Below are 25196 nucleotides of genomic sequence, written 5' to 3' on the forward strand. Positions count from 1 at the left end.
TAATAAAGTCTCTACAAACACATGCGCTCGCATAAACAGCAAAGACTCCTGTCATGGTTCAGAGACACAGATGCTAGTTTTAAAAGTGAATCTGATTGTTAGTCACAATTGAAGGGGGTCGTCTATTGTTGCATTCTGGGGTTATCACCACGGTTACCTTCTTAAAGAAAGGGAAGCGGGGCAGATTGCCTTGAGGGGAGGTGACACTTCCGCCCACACCCTTATGGTCACGGGTGTCGGCAGGCTCCACCTCCTCAACATCTGAATCCAGAGCATCATCATAAAGCCCCGGGGACAAGTCAGCTGAGGAAAGGTACCGATTGGGAGGTGGGCAGGGTTTAGTAGGCAGAAAAAGAGAGAGAGAAACAGGGAAAAAGGGAATGGAGACAATGAAAGAGAGAAAGAAGAGCAGTATGATACACAGACTTTGCGGAGTCAGAAACATGATGAACAGAACAAAGATGTTTCAGAATGAAGGAGAAGCTAAATTAAACAAAAAAATAAAACAATAAATTACCTTTTCGAGAAGTACAAAATAAGCAAAATCAAGACAAAGCGGATAAAATACACCACAGGAAGCCCAGAGGGAGAAAGATTTGGAACTACAATAAGGAACTTATGGTGAAGAGAAAGAGAATAGAAAAACATTGCTAGAGATAGACTCAAAGAATGAGTGATAAGAGTGGAGAGAGGAGAGCAGAGGGAATCCTTAGGGGTCTGGTTCTCACTACTTGTCATTGAGTTCCCAGTTTGGAAATTAATGTGTTTTTGAGAGAGATAATGATCTATACATGCCTTATTACAGAGCTCACAGAATACTTGATTCTGATTGTTCAATTGCGACATAAATCAGTCAAATATTTCTGAATAATTCTAATCCATTAGCAACACTATAACTGACTGGCTGCAGGGTTTGACATTAACTTTTTGGCTCACCGGCCACTGTAGCTAGTGGTATTCTAAAGTCACTAGCCACTCAGCATTTTCACTAGCCAAAATCCCCTGGCCCACAAAAAGTGATGAAACTAACTGGCATTTCATTTAAACAAGAATGATATGAGTTCAGCATGAGACAAGCCTAACGATTTAAATCATCTCTTAGAATATCTGAAGGCAAACATGGCCAGTTAGAATAGGAGTAGGACAAAACAGAAGAAAATATTTGTCAATAATTTGTCCATGGATGTCCAGATTTGACCCCTTTTAACCACTTTATCCATTCTAAATTGTACTTGCCTATATGAAAGTTTACCATTGTTTAACAGTGGCATTTGTATTAATAAGGCCATAAGCACAGGTCAGACCATGGATAGCTCCACATTACTCTAGTTAAGCTTAGTCTTTTTTTTTTTTTTTTAAATAAACAGTATTTGTTATGAAAAACTAATAGCCTAAACGCGTTAAGAAACCTTTAAATACAACTTCACAGTTAATAATTCTATGGAGTACAAAACGAGATGTTAGGTAGACTCAGTTACCTTTCACTTTCATTGCACCTTTTTCCATAAAATAAAAAAAAATTATGAATCTTTTTTCCAGTCATAGAAGAAAGTCCTGTGGGTTTGGATCAAGATAAAGGTGAGTGAGTGATGACAGAATAATTATTAAAAATAAAAATGAAGTCTTATAGATTAGCCCTAATCGATTTTATATGCATACCAGTTACCAGTTAGATCTGGCTCTATCTCTGGAGCACGCTGATGCGTTCGTGCGAAAGCATGGTTCATTCGCCCCACACAGACGCGCGTGTAAGTTATGAGAGTGAGTTAGTGCTTATAAGGCGCTGAACCCGAGATTAATACAATTAAATGTGCTTCGGCTGCGGCCAGCTGCCAAAGTGGTTAGTACGGGTGACGGAGTTATCTGCCATTGCCGATTTCTACCAGCATTTGGCGGGTGTTAATGTCAAGCCCTGGCTGGCTGTACAATATCCTTTACATAACTCAAAGGATGTAACCAACTATTCAGGATTGGCTGGGCAAATGTAAAGGTTTAAGAATCATAGTCAACCACTATTCTGAATATTAGAGGGGACATGTCTCCCTTAATGTATATGGTGGTTACGACCCTGTCAAATCACAATCACATTAGAACAACTATTACACTATTTAGTGTCCGATCAGACCTGTTCCAGGTGGGGTGGGCCTTCGGGAACCTGTGGCAACATCCAGACTAGAGCTTCCACCAGACTTACTAAAAAGAGAGAGAGAAAGAGCAACAGAAAAAAGTCTTAACATGCATCAATGTGACTAGACGTTACATTGCTAGTAATACAACAAAATAATGTTTCAACAGTATTCCAACATTAACTGACCAATGAAATACCATGACTTTTCCAGTCGTTTGTGATTACTGGACTTACTGGAAAATTAATGTAATTGAGATTGCACTCACAAAGAGCAATTTGTGGCCAATGTTTCTACAGTATAATTGCAAAAAAAATAAAAATAATAATAATATATAAAACAGAAATTTTCATCACTTTTCCATGACCTTTCTAGCATGGAAAACTAAGGTTGGGTATCGCTTGGCACCTCACGATATGATACATATTGCAATACACATTTCACAATTCGATATATTGCTATACATAACAATATCAAAATTTGATTCTAATACAAATCAATTCCAATTTCAGTTCAAATTCATTTGGGTATATTTCAGTTATATACTGAGGTCTGATGAAGAGCATGTAGCTTGAAACATCATGTTTTTGTTTCTTGGTGAGCTCATTAAATTGATTTGGAAGTAACAGTGTGCCAACTTTGTTTATTTACATGATATGAATACACAAATAGTTGAATATAAATATTGATACATGGATCTAAAGTACTGATACAATATCATGAGAAAAAGTATTGAGATATATCGCTATTTGATTGTATCGACACAGCCCTATGGAAAACCCATTTTAAAATTCCTTGATATTTCCAAGTTTTCCATGACCGTTTCCAACCCTGTTTCATCTGCATGTTTTGTGATTGGCCGATAGTCTTGCTAAGGTCTGTTGTGATTGGCTTTTACCTGGAGCTAAGGCGGTTTTGTCTCATTCTCTGTTCTTGTAACTGACGTGTACTCTCAAGCTTCACAGGACTGGGGATAAACCCCACCTCACATCCCTCCTTTACCAAACGCCCGATCCACCAGTCATTATTATACTTCTGTTAACAGAAAAATACAAACAGACACACATGTGAACACTATGCCTTTGAATTCTAAACATACATATTCTTCAATACTAAAGTGATACCAATATAAAGAGGTAAAAGAAAGAAGAGCAAGATTTGTAATGTATTTTTATATATAAAGTTCAGTGATTACATAAAACATCAGACCATAGGAAAGTATGTCTAACCTCTTTGATATGCAGGAAGTCTTTGGGTTCGAATGAGATGGCCATGCCCTGGACAGGCACATCATCGTTAGGGCCAGGGTTATAGCCAACATTAGTCCTCACAGCAAACGCTACAGGCTTGGTCTTTAGAGAGAAAAAATGTATAAAGAGAAATAAATGGAGGTGAAATACAGATCATGTGAGATTTTAAAGCTCATATATGGAAGTTCTCTCTTATACAGTGTAAAGGATGGACTAATTCTGTAGCATGTTGCTTCCAAACTCAAATCCTGGAGGAACAGCAAGCAGAAGGTTTTGTGTGCCAAGCTTCAATCAACACATCTGATTAAGTGTGTTAATTCAGGTTTAGAACAAAACTCTCATCCAGGTGGAAAATCACTGGTATGGGAGCACAAAACTCAGGGTGGTTATTAAAATCATCTATTTATGTTTGACTACTCTGTAAAAAACTTTCAAAGCAAGTTTAAGCACATTTCTTCATATCAATAGTTGCCCTTAACCCTTTAAGCTCTGTGGGTGTTTATAAAGATGTTTCTGGTTTCTGTGGCATACCCACAATTAAAGCCAAAAATTGACTTTTTCTTCTTATTTTTCTTATTTTACATTATATATCTCAGGGTTTAAATAAGGTAGCTCTTGTTCCCAATCATGTCAACTATAACTGAGTAAAATTTTGTGGTGATTCAACAAAGCAATCAAAAGTTATAGCATTACAAAATAATTTATCCTGGTGTACAAAATCGTGTCCAAAAGCTTCTCCTACAAAATAAAACATGATTGTACATAATAACTAATTACACATGCAAACACAACAATGATTTAAGATTTGATAGTATGCAGACATGATTTTATTAATAAGATTTTACAGAATGAGTTTCATTCTGTGCCATTTGAATTGTCATTGAGTCTTGGCATCACCTTGGCCATCACATGTCTCTCTGCCCAAATATGGATGACTTTTTGCAGCAATCTGAACCCAATCCGATTGGTTTAGCATTCCATGACACTACATAATTTCTGATGACATCATCTGATGCACACTGTGCTTCGTGTCACTTATCTAATGATCAATGCTTCTGATTACCTTGTGTGTGGGCTCATTTGAAAGATAATCGCCTCCCCTAAGTAACTGTATGTTATACTTTATGCTCTGTTTATTTTTAGTTTATATTTTTTTCTGTAAGTAAAACAGATAGGTTGGTTGTATTCTACTCTTTGAGAGCTTTTCAATGACAAATGACACATGGCTATTTGATGAGTTTGACGTTTTTACTGTACAATATTTTCAGTGCATTTTTTTTTAATTTTTGTTTTAATAAAATATCAAAATGGAACACTTCTGATTTGTCTGCAAATTTCAAAGCACTTGTTAAGTTTTGGTCATAATGCCTACATGCATTGGAAAGTAGAGCTTCTGAACTTTCAAATGATACCTATTTTGTGTTGGTCAAGACTGCAGTTATTCATATTTTGACAAAAAGTTTTTCTCACGGGCTCGCCGGCAGGGAGAATGCTAAGATACTTTCACCTATCCCAGTTTAATGTGTAGAGACAACTACAAGTAAGTAATTTGTAAGTTGAGTTCCAAAAGAGTGTAAAAACTGTGGCTCGGTGGCTCTATCAAAACGCTCTCTTTATTGCTGGCATGTCAACTTCTGGCTCAACCAGTGGCATGAGTTTGGGCCAGAACTAATTGTTAAACTGGTTTCACTAGTGTTGTAGAAATTACACACTTCATTTTAACAATAAAATCTGTGCTATTCAAAATAATGATAGTGTTTACAAGTAAGCACTGTATTAATATTCTTCAAACATTCTAGGTTAGGAATTGTTAGCATTAAACTTTTAATTTTAAGAAAATATTTCAGCTCGAACTGCTTAATGTACACTCCATTCAAACTTTTTTGCATATAATTTCAGCCTTGGGTGTGCTATCTATAACATCAATATTATATCATGACCATTCATGGCAGAGATAAATTAATGGAGAAATTGAGCAGAAATGTAGAGAAAGAAACAGACATGAGAAAGTAGAGTAAGATTAGACACCTTAGCCTTCTCCAAGGTGGCAAGAGCTTGACTATCAGCTTCTTTCCTGAGAGCCTCAGGGTCCTCCTCCAGAGATACGTCAGAGTCTGAAGGACGACTGGTGTAGGAGTCTGCTGAGCCCTGCGAGAGAGGGAGTGAGGGTGAAGATGTGTTAACAGCCTTTAGTTTCTATTTGTGTGTGTTTAAAAATGATGAGCAAAGCTTAATAAAAAAAAACAAAAAAAAAAAAACAAACAATAGGGGTTTTGTGGCTTGTAGTCTACATCTATTAGCTTTGAAGACATCTACATGCTAGTGTTCTCCCGAAAATAGACATTATTATATTTTAGCCTATATACAAATCCTTTCTCTTCTGGGAAAACGGACTAAAACATTGATGACTCATCTTTCACTACAAAGTTTTTTGTCCAATCAAATGCTCTCTAGAATAAGAATGTCCCTCCCCATAAACTAAAGCCTATTGGCTCTTCATATATATATAATATATTCCAAATATGTCCCATCCAAACCTCCCGTTCCAATAGGAAATACGTCAACACAGGAAAGAAAACTGTTCTCATCAAGCCATTTCATGGTAGTTCTTTTCGTACATCGACAATTTTTCATCTCTTTTTCCACCAGGTCAAAAGAAAAGCAGCACAAATGACCACACAACATTAAAACAAACATTAAATAATTTGATAGTGAATGAAGAACAGAACAAGATGCGGGTGGCAAGAAAAGTGTGGGAGGGAGTGAAAGAGAAGAAGGTACAAAACAAGGAAGAGAAGAAAAGTGTGCTTATGTACATGGAGGATTTTGTGTGCTTGTAGATGTTATAAAGTTCATGAAGATAATACAGTACAGTGCTCTGTACAGTACAGTGTCAGATGCTTTATATAAGCCTCCCACTCCTCTCATCTCTTTTTTTCAGCTTCCTCTCGTTTTCCTCTGTTTTTCAGGTGTCGGGCAAACTCTTATTCGTGGGAGGTGTGGACAGGCATGCGGACAGCTGCAAGAATGACTCATTGGATGCGTTTGCGTGTGTGAACATGAGTGCATTAGGTTTGTCAAATATTAGTGAGAGTGGAAGTGTGTGTTAGTGTTTTAAATAGAGATGAGAATGTGTCAGGCTGACATATGCCATATGCAATTATGTTCAATTATTCATAGTGAAACACATAGTCACAGAAACCCAGCACACACAGAGTCTAACTATCATATAATGAGCTTCATGAGACAGCTGTGGAAATATCTCTTAAAGCTGCTAGACTATGACTTTTACAACAGAGATGTTGTATATATTTGTTGGCAAAGAGATCATATGTGTGGGCTGACTGAGTCCCTTAAACAAATCACTTTTGGACTTGGCACAGACACATACAAGAAGGTGTTACACATAAACCAGGCAAAGAGTTCCAGTTTTGAAAAGTAAAATATGACTCCAAATGCCCAAAAGTTTCTAAATGGCATTTTCCACAAGTAAGGACCCTTAAGGTCTTCAATGTGAACACATCGGCGTGCATAACCATGTCATGGAATTTTGTTTTGATTAATTAGTCTACAAAAAGGAATCCATTTCAAATATACTCAAATACTCTCATGCGCCATCTGCAGCAAAAGCCATTCACACATCTGCCCAAAGTAAGATATGACTCTCTTATCATTCTTTTGTCTGTATTTTGCCCATTATTACACTTTTATACACCTATCTTTGCAGTTGTATCAGTGTCATCATAAATGACAATAACAGAGTTTAAGCGGTGCAGCGTATAGCATGTTAACGCATTAGCATTATGAATTCAGAATCTAAACAAGACAAATTAAAATCGTCTACTGCATGTACAAAATATTACTTTAAATCATCATTGAGTGGTTAAAACAGCTTCTTTTACTGATCTAGTGTGAACTCTACTCATGGAATTAGGCATGAGGTCATTGATAACACATTTTAATGTCACATTAGTTTAGGTTTAACATGTAGCTTCCTAATATTTAAATGCCCCTCTAAATGCCTCCCACAGCAGTGTGGCACATGTCTGAATGTTCGGAAACAGTATACTGTTGCTCGGCTGTTTAGAACTTCTTTTTATCCCTGAATGAAGAACGCAGGAGAACTCTTCCGAAAGTACATCGGGGCCTTTAGTTTGATAAATTCTCTAATATACCAGTTGAAATCAGAAGTTTTATCTCACTAGTTTGGATATGCAGAATAGAGAATATGATTTGAGAGTGGAAGATTATCAGTGAATAATGGCTTAAATTTTGTACAAAAAAATCATACAAATCATATGGCTTTGGAAGACTTGAACTGAACTTTAATGACACAGGTTTGGAATGACGTGACGTGAATTATGGCAGAATTTCATTTTTGGGTGAACTATTTCTAAACCTAATTTAGATAAATCATAACAAGAAAATTGCCTCAAAGCCCACATAAACACACATAACTATGTGTTTTTCCTTACATAACAGAATGCTTAATCACAACATTTAAACCAGTTCATCACAACTGTAATAGCAGCCATATCACCCTGCAGCTCTTGACTGGTTGCCCACTATAGCTAAGCAGGGTTGAGCCTGGCCAGTACCTAGATGGGAGACCTCCTGGGGAAAACTAAGGTTGCTGCTGGAAGAGATAGGGAGGCCAGCAGGGGGTGCTCATCCTGTGGTCTGTGTGGGTCCTAATGCCCCAGTATAGTGATGAGGACACTATACTGTAAAAAGGCACCATCTTCTGGATGAGATGTTAAACTGTGGTCCTGACTGTCTGTGGTCATTAAAAATCCCAGGACACTGCTTGTAAAGAGTAGGGGTGTTACCCTAGTGTCCTGGCCAAATTTCCCCCATAGGCCCTTCTCAATCATGGCCTCCTAATAATCCCCATGCATTAATTAGCTGTATCACTCTACTCTCTCCTCTGCCTCAATAGCTAGTGTGTGGTGGGTGTTCTGGTGCACTATGGCTGCTGTTGCATCATCCAGGTGGATGCTGCACACTGGTGGTTGAGGAGAGTCCCCCTATACTATATAAATGTAAGGTATTATTATTATTTACCCTGTATTTCATTCATTTGCACCTTGCTGGGGACTCAAGATTCTTTGTAAGCTCTATTATTGACCTTTTTAATTCTGGTATTTGCACCTTAGTCCTGTTTTATGTCTGTTGAAGCTGCAACTATGTATTTGCTTGGCAGTGTTCAAGGTCAGTAGCAGGCCACCTCAGTTAAAAATCTACGACATGCATTCCCCTCAAACAGTGCCTACAACAACTTGAGAGCGCTTTCAAATATCAAAGGCCTTAATGTTATGAATTTTGAACCATTGTAGTAACAACGCATTAAGAATAATATTAGCTCAGTCTCCGCGGAGCACACAAACAAAGTTTACATATTCATGGACGTCTTCCAGTGTGTAAAATTCCCCAGGCTGTGTAGAAATCAGTCTGTGAACACAGTACATCAATTACACTGTCAGTCTCACGCTAGCCAACATATTTGCGGCAGAACGACAGGAACACGGAGCGGGGAATGAAACAAAAGACATGCCAAAATATGACGACTGGTGGAGAGAGAAAGAAAGTGAGAAATAGGACGAAAAGAAAAAAGGGAGTGTGTGGGAGAGGTGGAGAGGAAGGATTAGTACAAGCTCTGAAAACATTTTCTCCCACACACACATACACAAACGTACACATACACACATACATATGAGAACTGTGGGATGATTAATTGTACCAACTAGGCCTCTCTATCAGAAATGAAGAGAATTAATTTCCTTAAGTTTAAGAGTTAGATGAGGTAGACAGCTCCTTAAAGGGATAGTTCACTCAAAAATGAAAATTCAGTAACTGATTATCTCCAATTTGTTGTTAAAAAACCCTATAAATTTCTCTCTTTTTTTTCAGTCCACAAAGGGAGAAATTGTGAAAAAAATTGTGCTCAGTGATGTCACAAAATGGCAGTTTATGGTGACCACCTCTTTAAGCTTCAAAAGGACGTAAAAGTATAATTCAGAAGTCTAATAAATGATTCTATGTGACTCATGACTTGTTCTGAAGGAATACAGTAAGATTTGGTGAGAAACCGAAATCTAATTAATTACATAGTGAAAATCTTTACCGACCGTTGCTTTCCTGTGCATGTTTATGGGTGTGCATGAGAGCAGCAGTTCATGCTGCCCCCAATTGCGAGATGGGCATTCGTCTCACCACTTCATTACACATCCCGGGTTGGGAAATACGGGATTTGTTCAACGGATGGGTGAAAAATTGTTCCCCCTCGATTGATTCGCCGGTCGACCGTTGAAGAAGGTCTCCCTTGATCGAATAGCCCCTTAAATACAGGACAATGGGCATCCAAATGCATTAATTGTGGCCAAAATACAGGATGTCCTGGCTAACACGAGAGAGCTGGCAGCCTTACAAGCGTATACTTCACTACTGTCTTTCGTTACATTCCGCGCTACGTGTTCTTCTTACATAATACAAATCATTTAATCTCACATCAATAATGTATTTCTTTGGTAAGTAACTGCAATAAACACGATTTGCTCCACGTTGGAGTCCTTTAGGTTTATTTTGCGATAAAACCGGCTGACTATAGAATTCATTACATATCAAACAAACACAGACAGAAAGGTAGTATTAAATTGGTTACAATATATGTTTCTTTGCAAAGTCTAAACCATAATATTTCTCAATAGAATCCATAGAGAAATGTGCCGAACAAAGTTAAGTCCTCATTCCTAACGTTGGGATCCTTCAGAAGACTCTACAAAGATGTAGTTTTTCCACAACCAACAACGTCAGGGTACCTTACTTGACATGTTAATCTTTTCGTTGGTTAAAAGCAAACTACAGTAACAACAGTACCACTTCTAGTGTTGGGGTAGCCGCTCTGTTAGTTTACCATGATGATAACATATGTTGTGGAGGCGAGGACTATTCAAATGAGTCCACTTCTCATGTCACTATGTGGCCGATTTCAAAACAAGTTGTTTTTGCAGGGTGGAAACAATAAATGCTCTTTCTGGGCTAAAAGAGAAGTTTTGAGAACTGAAACTTTTTTTTTTTATAGTATAATGACCTCTCATACGTCAAAATATCAAGGAAAATTTTATTTCTCATGACATGACCCTTTAAGAAAGAGTGTCATATGGGTTTATAACAACACAGGGATGAGTAAATAATGACTGAATTTTCATTTTTGGGTGAACTATCCCTTTAAGGCAAAAATGATATTTTACCACTTTTTATAATGAGGCATCTTAAATTGATGATCGGAAATTAATTCATTTTCCACTTCTTATAAGACTTATATGATTGGTATGAAGAAGAAATGTGAAAAGTGTGTCATCATTTTTTCTGAAGAGGATTAAGCCTCCCAGTGTTTTCACGGATGTTTTGAATAATTGACATTTCGTGTATCTGGTTTGTCAAATCTACAGTATGATTGTTAGAGACAGTATATATGTCTAAATTTGATGAAGCTTTAAATGTTTCTTTTCAAGTTTGATAAGTCAGATTCTGTGTAGCATAATAACAATTTTATTTATTGCATGAAGTGGCTTTATGATGTCAGAATGTCTTTACGCTCAGGATTGTGGAGATTGTGAAGGTTGTATCAATTGCTTACATGAGCAAACCAAAGTCAGGTTTTGTTTACAAGCATCTTCATCCTTGCTGTAGGGGTCAATGTACAGAATTCACACACTGATATCATTTGTTTTCTAAATCTGTGCACCTGTGCTCAAGACTACACTACCGGTCAAAAGTTTTGAAATACTTACTCATTCTTTATGGAACTATGAGAATTATGTTGTGACTAAATAAAATCCAAAATAAACTGTTATATTTTAGCATCTTCAAAGTAGTCACCCTTTGCCTAGAATTTGCAGACATGTACTCTTGACATTTTCTCAACCAACTTCTTGAGGTATCACCCTGGGATGCTTTTTAAACAGTATTGAAGGAGTTCCCATCTATGTTGGGCACTTATTGGCTGCTTTTCTTTATTATTTGGTCCAAATCATCAATTTAAAAAAAAAATAATTTTTTTTTAATTACATTTTAGTTTTATAATGAAATAAATTAATATGGTGGCACAATTATATTTTGGTCTACAAAACTAATTTCAAACATTTAAGCATACGCCTTCAGATCAAAATATTTTTAAGATCATGAGAAACATTTCAATCAAGTGTTTCAAAAGTTTTGACCGGTAGTGTAATGGTAATTTATTGTAGACTGATTAGAAAGCTTCCAGAACAATTTAGCTGTCCCAAGGTTGCTGTTGTGCTTTTGCAACAAATGCATTCAGAAGCATATGGCTTTACTATATACTTCTTAAGGGATGTACTGTACATTTGTTATTGTGTCACATCACACTCATAGATCAACTCTGTAAATGGTGAAAGTATGACGTGTGACACAAACAACATACAGACCCACACACTGTTCCTCTGTTTGTTAATTTTAGTTGCCAAAGAGAAACTGCAATTTATAAATAATAATAATCATAATAATAATCATAATCATAATAATAATAATAAAAAATTATTCAGTGTTTCATAAAGGAATGGTTCACCCAAACAATGAAAAATAATTTACTCACTGTCATGTCATTCCAAAACTGTATGACTTTCTTTCTTCCATGGAACACAAAAGGAGAAATTATGAAGAATGTATTGGTCACTCTTTTCTGTGCAATTACAATAAATGGGGATTTGAGATTTCAAGCCTCAAAAAGACAGCAAAAGCACCATTAACACATTATAAAAAGTATTATAAAATAGTGGTCCATACAACTTGTTTTAGTAATATGATAGCTTTGTGTAAGAAATAGACTGAAACTAAAGGAAGAAAAGAAAATCACAGAAAATCTTGACATCCACCCTATCTCTTCTTAGTTCATATGAGTATTGATGCATGAATTGATGGACCACTTTTATGATACTTTAATGGTGCTTTTGCACTAATGTTAGAATGTGGTCTTTATAATTTTATTTTTGACACACAATCTATTTTTTCTAATATGTCAGAATGTCAAATGTTAATATGAGTGGATTGTCTCTCTCCACGTGGAATGTGAATGGGTTGGGGCACCCCATAAAAAGAAAGAAGTTTATTTCTCTTCTTAAACGTAAGAAATATGATATAGTGTTTCTTCAAGAAACGCATCTTTCCCCGCAGGAAGCTGAAAAATTGGTTAAGCTATGTGGTGGATGTGTTTTCTTTAGTGCTGGCTCAAGTAAGAGCAGGGGAGTCATTACACTGATAAGTAAGCATCTACAATTCAAATATCTCAAACAGATTAAAGATAAATTAGGAAGAGTCATTGTTTTAGCAGAAATTCAGGGGCAAAGTCTGATTTTGGCTAATATTTACACACCTAACGTTGATGATTAGGGCTTTTTTATAGATCTTGAAGGGATGTTGCAAGTCACGGGCACCCCACATGATATAATATTGGGATCCATCATATCTTTTGATGGACTCAGTCCTAGTGAAGCAAATGTGTGTAAGACCCCTAGAGCAACACTGATGCTTCACAGGATGTGTAAAAATCTTGGTCTTACAGATATTTGGAGACATTTGAAACAATCTGGTAGGGACTATACATTTTTTCATCAGTCCATAAGATTTATTCTAGAATAGATTTTTTTAATATCTTTTTATATCTAAGTTCATCTCAGATCACACCCTGGTGAGTTTAGAGTTGTTGCCACATATGGAGAAAAGGAAATCATATAGTTGGTGCTTTAATGTCCAACAAATGTTAAAAGCTGAAATCAGTGTTTATATGGAGACCAACTGGTCCTCAGTTTCCTCTGTGTGTGTGGCTTGGGAGGCACTTAAAGTTGTTCTTAGGGGCCAGATCATACAGTATGCCTCATTCACCAAAATATCCAAAGCACGAGAACTCATGGAGTTGGAAGGGAATATTAAAAGTGCCGAGACAGAGCAGTAGCGCCAAATGTCGTCTGATGGCCTCAGAGAATTGACTCAATTGAAATACAGGTATAATACTATTTTGTCACGGAAGGTGGATTTTTGGCTATTCAGGGCAAGACAGTCATACTTTGAGTTGGGGGACAAAGCAGGAAAACTTCAGGCTAGAGAGTCTTTTTCTACCATTCCCTTAGTGAAATCTGCTGGTGGTGAAATATTTACCACAGCCATTGCTATTAATAATGCTTTTAAAGAATTCTATCTTGATCTCTATAGTTCCACATCTTCATCTACTGATGTAGATATTAGAAACTTTGTCGAACCATTAGAACTCCCTAAACTGACGAATGAGCAAAAAAATTCTCTTGATTCTGAGATAACCTTGGAGGAGCTTGGTGAGTTAATTTAGGCCTTGCCTACAGGCAAGGTTCCGGGGCCAGATGGCTTTGCCGCTGAGTTTTTAAGATCTTATGCTACAGAATTGGCTCCACTTTCGCTAGAAATTTATACAGAATCACCTATGCATGCCCGGATCAGTCTGATTCTTTAAAAGGACAAAGATTCAAGCAAGTGTAAGTGTTACTGTCCAATTTCCCTAATCCAGCTAGATGTAAAAATATTGTCAAAAATTTTGGCTAACCAATTAAGTAAAGTTATGACATCTCATATACATATAGATCAGGTGGGTTTTATTAGGGGCCGCAGCTCTTCTGATAACATTAGGCGTTTCATCAATATTATGTGGTCAGTGGCGAATGATCAGACTCTAGTCGCTGCCATCTCACTTGACACCGAAAAGACGTTTGATATGGTAGAATGGGATTATCTTTTAAAGATTTTGGAAATGTACGGGTTTGGGAATACGTTTATTGGATAGATTAAGTTACTTTATAGACACCCGGTAGCGGCGGTACAAACAAATAGATTAATTTCAGATTAGGTTGCCCTCTTTCCCCATTATTGTTCTGTCTTGCCCTGGAACCATTAGCAGCCGCAATAAGAAAGGAGGATGATTTTCCTAGGGTGATGGCAGGAGGTGTGGCGCATAAGCTTTTGCTTTATGCAGATGATATTTTATTATCGTCTCCGACCCTACTAGATCTATGCCTTGCCTCCACAGAATTATTCATTCCTTTTCTAAATTCTTGGGATACAGAGTTAATTGGTCTAAATCCAAAGCTTTGGATCTGACATCGTACCGCCCAGTAACGGCTTTCAGCCGGGCACCTTTCAGTGGCCCAAACAGGGCATTAAGTATTTGGGTATATTATTCCCAGCAAATTTGTGTGATTTAGTTAGAGTTAATTTTGACCCTTTAATAAAAAGTTTTTCGAGCGATGTGGGCAGGTGGGCTTCATTACATTTATCTATGACTGGGAAGGTTAATGTTATTAAAATGAATTGCATTCCAAAATTCAACTACCTGCTACAGTCTCTCCCTGTAGATGTCCTCCTCTCTTATTTCAAGCAATTTGATAGCATAGCGAAGTCTTTCATTTGGAATGGTAAACGTCCCAGATTACATTTCAGCAAGCGGCATAGGCCGATTGACAAAGGTGGGCTAGGCCTACCCAAGATTTTGTTTTATTATTATGCGTTCGGTCTCAGACATTTGGCTCATTGGTTGCTTCCATCTGAGATAGCCCCTCCCTGGTTTTGTTTTGAACAGGAAGTTCTTGCCCCTATTTCGTCATTGCAAAGCCTTTCTATCAAACTAACCGGAGAAGTTAAGTTACACCCCGTTATCTCGCATTTGCACTTGGTATGGACAAAAGTGTCCAGAGTGTTTAATTCTGACATTTATTTAAATGTTGCCTCGAGCATATGGCTGAACCCAAAATTATGCATTAATAAGTCCCCTTTCTGCTGGTCAGAGTGGATTATGAGGGGGGTTACTACACTCATAACTACGATCCTTTGAAAATTTGGCTCAACATTTTGGGATTCCCAGATCTCAGTTTTTTAGGTATTTACAACTGCACTACCTGCTCTGTACTATTTTTGGGAATAGCATACACCCCCCTAAAGCGGTAGACACTCTGGGAGTGGTGATTACTGCTTTTGGAAAAGGTCATGAGGCATCGGTGTATTACTCCCTGCTAATTCAGAGTCTGGGGGACGGAGCTTTAACTTCTATCAAGAGATTATGGGAGAAAGATTTAAACTTGGTATTGGAGGAGGGAGTGTGGGCTAGGATTAAAAAAAAGTCAAGTCTGCATCTAGAGATGCAAGGGTGCACCTTATGCAATTCAAGATTTTACATCGATTCTACTGGACCCCCTCCTAATTGTATAGGCTTGGTCTTAAAGACACACACACTGCTGGCGATGCCAATCAGAGGATGGAGACACAACCTATGTCTTTTTGTGGTGTGTTAAGATTCAAGAATTTTGGTTGAAGGTTCAGAGTTTTTTGTGTGACGTATTGGGCACTCGGGATTCATTTTGCCCCAGACTCTGTATTTTGGGCGATGGGGCAGTCATCGATGTAGAGAATAGACCCATAAAGAGTTGGGTCCTAACCAGTGTCATAATTGCCAGACAGATAGTTTTAAGGGGATGGAGGTCGGCTGGAGCGCCCCCATTTCATGAGTGGTGCTTATAGATGGGGAGGGTGGTGGCTTTTGAAGAAGTGTTATCTAGGAGACTGGGGAAATTGGACTCATTTGTGGGGAAATGGGGCAAGTATCTGGAAATTGGAGGGCTGTCGGTGAGAGGCAGTGGAGAGAGAGGTGTAGTTGTTAATATGAGTTATTGTTATATTATTATTTGTATTTATTTTTTATTTTTTTGGTGTGTCTATAATCATGTATGACCACTGGGATGTTGTTGAGGGCCAGGGTGGGGTTGGGGATTGGGAGGGGGAGAGGTAATAGTGGGGGTTAAATATTGATTCTGTGTATATATGTTCTGTTTTTCTGTGTTTAATATATGAATCAATAACAAATTGTTAATCAGAAAAAAAAACAAAATTTTTTTGGGTAAATAATATTTTTGACCAGAATGAAACCAATTATTGTAGATGTTACCACATGAAGCACATTTTTTAGGTTAAAGGCACCTTAAACTTTCACTTTTCACTTTCAAAATGTGAAAGACTGTGAAAGTGGAGATTTATGGTAAAAAAGGACTGAAAAATACTGATTTGTTTCTCACCCACACATATCTTATCGCTTCTGAATATATGGATTTAACCACTGGAGTCTTATGGATTACTTTTATGTAGCCTTTATGTGATTTTTGGAGCTTCAAAGGTCTGGTCACCATTCACTTGCATTGTAACGACCTACAGAGCGAAAATATTCTTCTAAAAATCTTTGTTTGTGTTCTGCAGAAGAAAGTCAGTCATGCACATCTGGGATGACATGAGGGTGAGTAGATGATGAGATAATTTTCATTATTGGTTGAACTATCCCTTTAACATCCCCCTCTGCATAATCAGCAGAATTAAAATTCAAACTTCTCAAAAAAACAGACAATTCTAAGTCTTAAAAGACAGTTAGTTGTTATAAGAAACTTATAACTCTTAAAGGACTGTTTTAAGTCTTTTTAAAACAAATTGTAAATGAAATAATGTTAGACTATCAATTGTAGATTCTAATCAGCAGACTTTGAATGTACATTCCCTATCAAACCAGACAAATTTTACTACAATATCTTTTTTACTAAGCCACAAGATTCAGTCAAGCTTTAGTCAATATTACACTGATTTTCCCTAAACAAATACAGAGTGAATTCCTTAAAGGATTAGTTCAACAAAAAATGAAAATTCAGTCATTGTTTACTCACCCCTGTGTTGTTATAACCTCATATGACTTTTTCTTTACACAAAGGGAGAAATTGGGAAAATGTTTGTACTCAGTGATGTCAAACAATAGCAGTTTATGGTGAATACCTCTTCAAACTTCAAAAGAATGTAAAAGTATAATTCAGAAGTCTAATAAATTATTCCATGAGACTCATGATTGGTATGAAATCATACGATACACAGGCTGGGCTTGCTATCACTAGGCTCACCAAACCTTATCGTATGCTTTCATAACAATCATGAGTCTCATGGAATAATTTATCAGACATCTGAATTATACTTTTGCATTCTTCTGAAGCTTGAAGAGGTAGTTACTATAAACTGCCATTGTATGACATCACTGAGCACAATTTTTTTTCTCACAATTTCTCCCTATGTGTTAAGAAAAAGAAAGAAAGTCATATTGGGTTATACAACACAGGGGTGAGTAAACAATGACTGAATTTTCATTTTTGGTTGAACTTATCCTTTAAGGAATTCACCTGCTCTTTCACATTACATCACAATCTGTGTTGTAGTGTTGCAAATACATGAGATAGTTATGAAAGGCTCACTGTTACTAGACTTGTCTGACAAAGCACCTGGACACAAACAGAGATGTTTTAACTCTTTTCGGATTTTTAATCCTTTTCAGAATTTATTATTTGATTAATTTCCATGTCTTTTTCAGGCCTGAAAAAACTTCCCTGATATTTCCAGGTTTTCCATAACTGTGGGAACTCTGTGTCCCATGCAAAAAAGCTCCTTTAAGAACTCTCATAATTTTGTAAACAAACAAATGCAAATACAATGTGATTAATTAATAAAACCTGCTAGTGTTCGATAATGACCTGAATCAAAGGAAGTTCTATTTGTTGGCATATGTGGTTTTGTCTGACAACCACGCTTCATTGTAACCAAGACTAGACAGAAACCCAAGGAAAGAGTCCTGAGCCAGGGCAGCCAGTAGCAGTGAGGTCCCTGAGCAGAACTGGAAGTCTAATTTAAACCCAGCAGGCCTAAGCAGCTGCCCAGCCCAAAATGGAATCAAACGGCAGCAGAGAGCGAGAAAGAGAGGAAGAAATAAAAGGAGAGAGAGAGGTAGAGAGAGGGCGGAATAGGAAAAAGACTTTGGATAATTTAAAATATCCATGTGTCCTAGGCAGTTAATACATTTTTTGACACCAACGCAGTCTCATTAGTACACATAATTAATCCCCACACAAACTCACACAGATGTTTACGGGTCTTTCTTACCATTGCGGGCCTATGAATCCGTGCGTTCGTCTCCATGGCACTCTCTCCTTGCCACGGTAACACAGAGTCACTCCTAAAGATCTGAATCCACACCAAACAAGATGTGTGTGTGTCACACAAAGTGTGTATTAATGTATGTGTAGCTGTGATGGGAGTTTGTGTTCAAAAAGTTAGCCAGGGAACTGTAAGTGTGTGTCACAGAGTGGCCAATTGCTCTGCTAACCTCAACCCCCCTCCCCAGCTACATTCACCTCATTCTGACACACACATACATACACACAAATACACAGCTGAAACCTGTACTAAGTTTCTAAGCTTAAGGGGGAAATTACAGAGCGAGTGAGAGAGAGAGAGAGAGAGAGAGAGAGAGAGAGAGAGAGAGAGAGAGAGAGATGGAGAGTGAGAGATAGAAATCGGGAGGGGGTCAAATTGCAGGACTTGTGCTACATTTGCAGACTGGGGGGTTAAATTTAGCTGTGACAGGCAGGGGCAGATCTCTCTCTCTTTCTCTCTGTCTCTCATGTTTAGTTCCAGTATGAAGTGGTGAGCACCAGAAAGAGTTGGAATGTAAACGTCAGCCCAACAGAGAGAGAGAGAGAGAGAGAGCGAGAGAGAGAAAGAGAGAAAAAAAGAAAGAAAAGAAATAAAGAAAATCCCCACCATAAGGGCAGAAGGGCACCTGACTCAATCCACCTATCAGTCACTTCACCACCTGAGGTTGACTCACTCTAGCAGAGCAGCTTATTTAGTTTAATGTCACCTGAATGTGTCATTATTAATACTGATAGACTGATATATCAGTCGTGCGATATTTAGCCATTTTGAGATGATGGCTGATAACCATGCCTGCTTGTCTGATTAACAGTAGCATTGTGTCAGTTCCAAAATCTACCAACAGCTGGGTCAATGGATAATGCAACATCCATCTTTGTAAGATGCTTTGGATAAAAAGTATCTACTAAATGGATACCTGTACCCATAAAAAAAATAATTAAATCATTACAGTCCTTGCCAATATACCGTCCAAGACATATGCTGAAATCATCAAGTCGTATCTGGTTGTAAAAACCACTAGAGGACAACCTTACCTTTAACTCTCAAGATCCTCACCTACACCAGTGATTCCTAACATTGTCTGTCTTATGTATTCCCACATCCCCTTCACAAAGGCTCAAGTACAGGCCTTTGCAGTGCAGAAGCGACGCGATAATACGAAACAAATAGTTACATTAAAAATGAGGCGAATGATCGGCATTAGCACATTCAAGCCTTTACAGTAGGTGGCACTTATTGACAAACAATTTTACCCTGGTACCGTAGGTGGCACAAATGACCTTTCAGCTGGTCTGCCCTTCGCCCATCACAATGAGAAGAAGAACTACCATGGAATCACAATACGAAAAACAGGCAAGCTAGTTCTCTAGCGAGACAATCGATAAAAATAGATCTTGTAAAAATCTCTCTACAAGCTGCAGTAGCAATGATGAGTGTTTTGTTGATTTGCTCAACAAGACAGAAAACATTCGAGACACTTTCACAAACTATTTCAGTTCACATGCTGGACAAGTTGACTGAACATGTATTATCATGCAGACAAAGAGGATCACTGCAAAATGCATACACTTAATGACTGTTAAAACAAATGTTGTCAATTGGAACTACTTTTTATGCATATGCTCAAAAATCCTGCATGTTGGGGCCTGGGTAGCTCAGCGAGTATTGACGCTGACTACCACCCCTGGAGTCGCAAGTTCGAATCCAGGGCATGCTGAGTGACTCCAGCCAGGTCTCCTAAGCAACCAATTTGGCTCGGTTGCTAGAGTGGGTAGAGTCACGTTGGGTTAACCTCCTCATGGTTGCTATTAATGTGTGGTTCTCGCTCTCGGTGGGGCACGCGGTAAGGTGTGCGTGGATGCCGCGGAGAATAGTGTGAGGCCTCCACATGCGCTACATCTCCACGGTAACGTGCTCAACAAGTCACATGATAAGATGTGTGAATTTACGGTCTCAGACGCAGAGGCAAATGAGATTCCTTCTCCGCCACCTGGATTGAAGCGAGTCACTATGCCACCACGAGGACTTAGAGCACATTGGGAATTGGTCATTCCAAATTGGGGAGAAAAGGGGAGCAAATCAAATGTTGGTGGTCAAAACCACTTTCTGTGCTTTAGCACCAACAGTTGTGCTGGTTTTGGTCGGCACATGAATGTTCGCTCCAGTGTGAATTGGCTTCATAGAAATCCATTGTTTCTATTCAAAATATTAATTGCGGCGAGAAGGGGTGAGCGGATGTTGTGAAACCAGCAAAAACTAACTGCCAAGCAGCCTCTTTTTAAAACTGCACTATATACTCTGGGAGAGTTAAGTTAAAAAGAAACTCACCGCTTAATGATATCCTTGTCCATTGTGAATATTCAGTGTAGCTGTGTGAAAAGCACCACCCACACAGAGGTGCTCTAAGGGGCAGTGGTAGCTCAGCGGTTAAGGCTCTGGGTTACTGATCAGAAGGTCGGGGGTTCAAGCCCCAGCACTGCCAAGATGCCACTGTTGGGCCCTTGACCCTATCTGCTCTAGGGGTGCTGTATCATAGCTGACCCTGCACTCTGACCCCAGCCTAGCTGGGATATGTGAAAAAGAAGAATTTCACCATATATGTGCAAAATGTATAATGTGTGATAAATAAAGAAAATTATAATTATAAAAAAAAAAAAAAAAAAAAGGTCACTGCCAAAACAAGCAACTTCACCTGTTAAACTTCAACTGAACTCCACGCGAAATCCGAGAGGGGAAATTCTTTGCCACCAAAATTAACAATCACGCGGATTACCATCGAGATAACTGTATTTCGCCGGTGGAATTTCGCCGTGTGAAAGTAAAGGTGACCGCACCTTCACCCCTTTATCCACACCAATCCAAAAATGAGTCTATTATTTTACAACTGCAATTAGTTTGATATTGGTTTGATTGATGAGACATTTGATGGGACGAGCATTGTGAGACAAGTACAGATCACTGTTGCAGATTTCTACCTCTGTCTGGTGTTATACATAGCCTAACTGTCAACCACAAAAACTGACAAGGCTTCCTCATATACATTTTTTTTCTTTCCTTAGAAAGTTACTGAATGTGTCAAGCTGTTAGAAAAATCACAAGATCAATTATTTTTATTTATTTAAATCTTAGAGACCCCTAAAATGTTTATTTTAAAGTATTCATTTCTATTTTATAGTTTTAACAAAGCAAAATCAAAATCTTTCCAGGAACCTGCTTAAATTCTGTGTACCCCTGATTGGTAATCACTGGCCTAGATGAGCACTTATCCCATCTGAATATACAGAAATTAGACGTAAGCAACTTGTAGGTAGATTTTCACAAAAAGTGTAAACACTGTGACTCTGTGGCGCTATCAAATCATTGCTCTGTTTAAGCATCCGAACAGCCCAAAACTGTAACATTGGCTCAACCAATGGTGTGAGTTTGGGGCGGTCCTATCTGTTTGTCTGACCAATTGTAAGGGGCAGTGTTCATTATTTTTGTAGTTTGATGACACTAGTGGTGCAGAAGTTGTATACTTCACCTGTAGACCTGACTAAACCTGACACAAAAACACTTTATAAATCCTTCTCTTCCTTTCTCTTACAGTTTCTACATTCTACAATTTTAATATTTGGGACACTGCATTTTTCTGGTGACTAAAGCATAGAGATAAATGTAAAAAAAAAGGCATCTAAACAAATAAAGAGATACAACCCAGACTCATAAACACAGTAACCACCTCAAGCAAACGCATGCACAAACACACATGTATGCACTGAAGCAGCTAGCGGGTGGCAGCTTTTGAGTGGCATCAGGTGTGACCGTGACATAAAGGGAAATGTGAGGTGATGTTCTGTTGTGCAGCTGCCATTTAAAGCCATGATCAAACACACCAGCCAGTCCTCAGAAAGCCAAGAAGCACTCAACCTCAGAGCCAAAATGACAGAGCACTGATCTAATGGCACCAAAACTAATGAAAAAAACTGATATATCAGGAGAGCCTACGGGTATAAGGGTAAATTATTCCAGTTCTCATTCTAATAAACAGTGGCTGGAGAGCCACACCCATTAACTTACGCAATACAATATTGTGCTTGTGTCTGCCACTGATATATGACCCCAGCTGTTTGCGACCACACATTTTTGTCAGTAGTTAACACATAGGCCTATACACTTCCAAACAGACTAAAAATGTAATTAAAACACTTACTTTACTGAAAAAATAAATAAATAAAAAGAAATAATAAAATGTAGCATAATTGGGAGGAAATTGAGATTAAACTAAAAAACATTTCCATGACTCAAAAAAAAAAAAAAAAAAAAAAAAAAAAAAAAATGACCATGATAATTGGTTTAGTTTTTCATACACAGTATATATTTTTACATTTGAGACCTTTACAAACCCAACTTAATTAAACATGAAATACCACTAGATAGTGATAATACTTGACTGTCCTAAACAAATTAAGTGCTTAACATATTTAAATAGTATTAGCTAACATAATGACTTTGGTAGCCCTAAAATACTAAAACTAAAATAAAACTAAATATACTGAAAGACTAAAGCTAAATTGAAACTAGAAAACGCTAAAAAAAACTAAGACCACATCCACACTAATCCGTTTGAAAACTCTTGTTTTAAGTTTCCTAACCTTATCGTTTTCCAAATATTCCGTAATGTAGAGCGTTTTCGAAACACTCGGAGGAAAACGTAATTCCATTGTGGATGAGAGGCGTAAACATAACAAAATCAATGCATTTTCAAACGAAAACATATTAGTGTGGAAGTGGCCTAAAACTAACAGTTATAGAGTAAAAGCTATTGAAAACTAAATTGAATTGAAATGACAAATTGAAAATAAAATAGAAAAACTAAATTTAAAAAATGTAAAACTATTATAACCCTTGTAGGGACTTTCCATTGACTCTTATTGTTTTTCTAATATGCTTATATTTTCTATCCCCTACCCCAAAACCCAACCCTCACAGAAAGCTTTTTGCATTTTTAGTTTTTCATTAAGACATTATTAAGCATTTTTACAAAGTTGTTTTACTCATCGCTGATTTAAGGTTTTATTATTCTTGTGTATCTTTTATTATCCACAATGTAGGCAAAATCTGACCCATATACACACATGCAATGACACAAACTCATGCACCTACAGTGCATTCAGAAAGTATTCAGACCCCTTCATTTTTTTCACGTTTTGTTATGTTGCAGCCTTATGCTAAAATTTTTTTTTTTTTAAATCACACCAATCTACACTCCATACATCATAATGACAAAGCAAAAACCAGATTTGTGCAAATTTATTAATAAGAAAAAAACTGAAATATCACATTGATATAAGTATTCAGACCCTTTGCCACTTGAAATTTAGCTCAGGTGCATCCCATTTCTCTGGATCATCTTTGCAATGTTTCTACACTTTGATTAGAGTCCACCTGTGGCAAATTCAATTGATTGGACATGATTTGTAAAGGCACACACCTGTCTATATAAGGTATTACAGCTGAAAATGCATATCAGAGCAAAAACCAAGCCATGAGGTCAAAGGAACTGCCTGCAGAGCTCAGTGACAGGATTGTGTCGAGGCACAGATCTGGGGATGGCATAAACATTTTTTTGACTGCATTGAAGGTTCCCAAGAGCACAGTGGCCTCTATAATTCTTAAATGGAAGAAGTTTGGAACAACCAGGACTCTTCCTAGAGGTGGCCGCTCAACAAAACTGAGCAATCGTGGGAGAAGGGCCTTGGTAAGAGAGGTGACCAAGAACCCGACAGTCACTCTGTTTGAGCTCCAGAGATCAAGTGTGGAGATGTGATATTTCAGCTTTTTCTTTTTAATAAATTTTCAAAATTATCAAAAATCTGGTTTTTGCTTTGTCATTATGAGGTATGGACTGTAGATTGATGTGAAAATATAATAATTTAAAGCATTTTAGCATAAGGCTGCAACATAAAATAATTTGAAAAGGGTCTGAATACTTTCTGAATGCACCGTATATACACAAGTACACCAATCCATTTGCTTCCTCTTCCGAATGTGCAGCGTGCAACGGTCACCATGGCAACCTGACTAGTATAACACAACCATGTATGTGTGTGTGTGTATTTTTGTTCAAATGTATATGCGTGGGTGTGAATGAGACCAAGGCCTACACAGGTTTTCATATTTTCAGCTGCCAAAGAGGGGGCAGACACAGGCACTATATGTAACGTGTACTATATGAACACAATAAATATTCATAATTCTTTTAAGAGCATGTTAAGGTATAAGCTACATCCTTCATCTTTCTTTCTTTGCATTTGGCAACTTGTCCATCCCAATCTTTCAAATGAACAATAACATATGCTCACAGCATAATAGAAGTTATTTTTGTGTGTCTATTTATCATTTTTTTTCTTTAAAGGAATAGGCTAGTTCACCCATAAAATGCTGTCATTATTTAATAAGGGTGTAACGGTTTATCATGGCACGATTCATGGCATATCAAAAATCTGATGATGCGCATTGTGGAGATTTTTTAAAATTTTTTTTATTTTCACATCTGTTCTGTATGCGCAACGTCCTACGCCTACTTCACCTGGGCATGCAAATGGAAATCGCTTCACTGCACACTAGCAGCAGGTGTTGTATGATGAGTGCTGCTGAAACTGATGTGGAAAACGAGCAAAAATAAACTGATCATCATCTAGTATTGTGCACTGCTCAGGCACACAGGTGCTTCGGAAGTGCATAACAGTCGGTGATCTGAATCCTCATGATAAACAAGCGATGGAGG

The 25196-nt window shown here is 37.7% G+C and overlaps 1 protein-coding gene across 2 annotated transcripts in view; it reads right to left on the reverse strand.

The window, feature by feature from the left end:
- The window catches only part of LOC127451442 (voltage-dependent L-type calcium channel subunit beta-1-like), a 68784-nt gene that overhangs the window by 23027 nt on the left and 20561 nt on the right, over positions 1-25196 (reverse strand). For both annotated transcript variants that reach the window (XM_051716157.1, XM_051716158.1), the window contains exons 3-6: positions 5405-5524; positions 3356-3478; positions 3025-3161; positions 2126-2193 (exon numbers count right to left, since the gene is read on the reverse strand). In XM_051716157.1, the coding sequence (XP_051572117.1) occupies positions 2126-2193; positions 3025-3161; positions 3356-3478; positions 5405-5524 (448 nt within the window). The remainder of the gene's footprint in view (positions 1-2125; positions 2194-3024; positions 3162-3355; positions 3479-5404; positions 5525-25196) is intronic.

This window comes from Myxocyprinus asiaticus, chromosome 14 (assembly GCF_019703515.2).
Source record: "Myxocyprinus asiaticus isolate MX2 ecotype Aquarium Trade chromosome 14, UBuf_Myxa_2, whole genome shotgun sequence".
NCBI classification, from domain to species: domain Eukaryota; kingdom Metazoa; phylum Chordata; class Actinopteri; order Cypriniformes; family Catostomidae; genus Myxocyprinus; species Myxocyprinus asiaticus.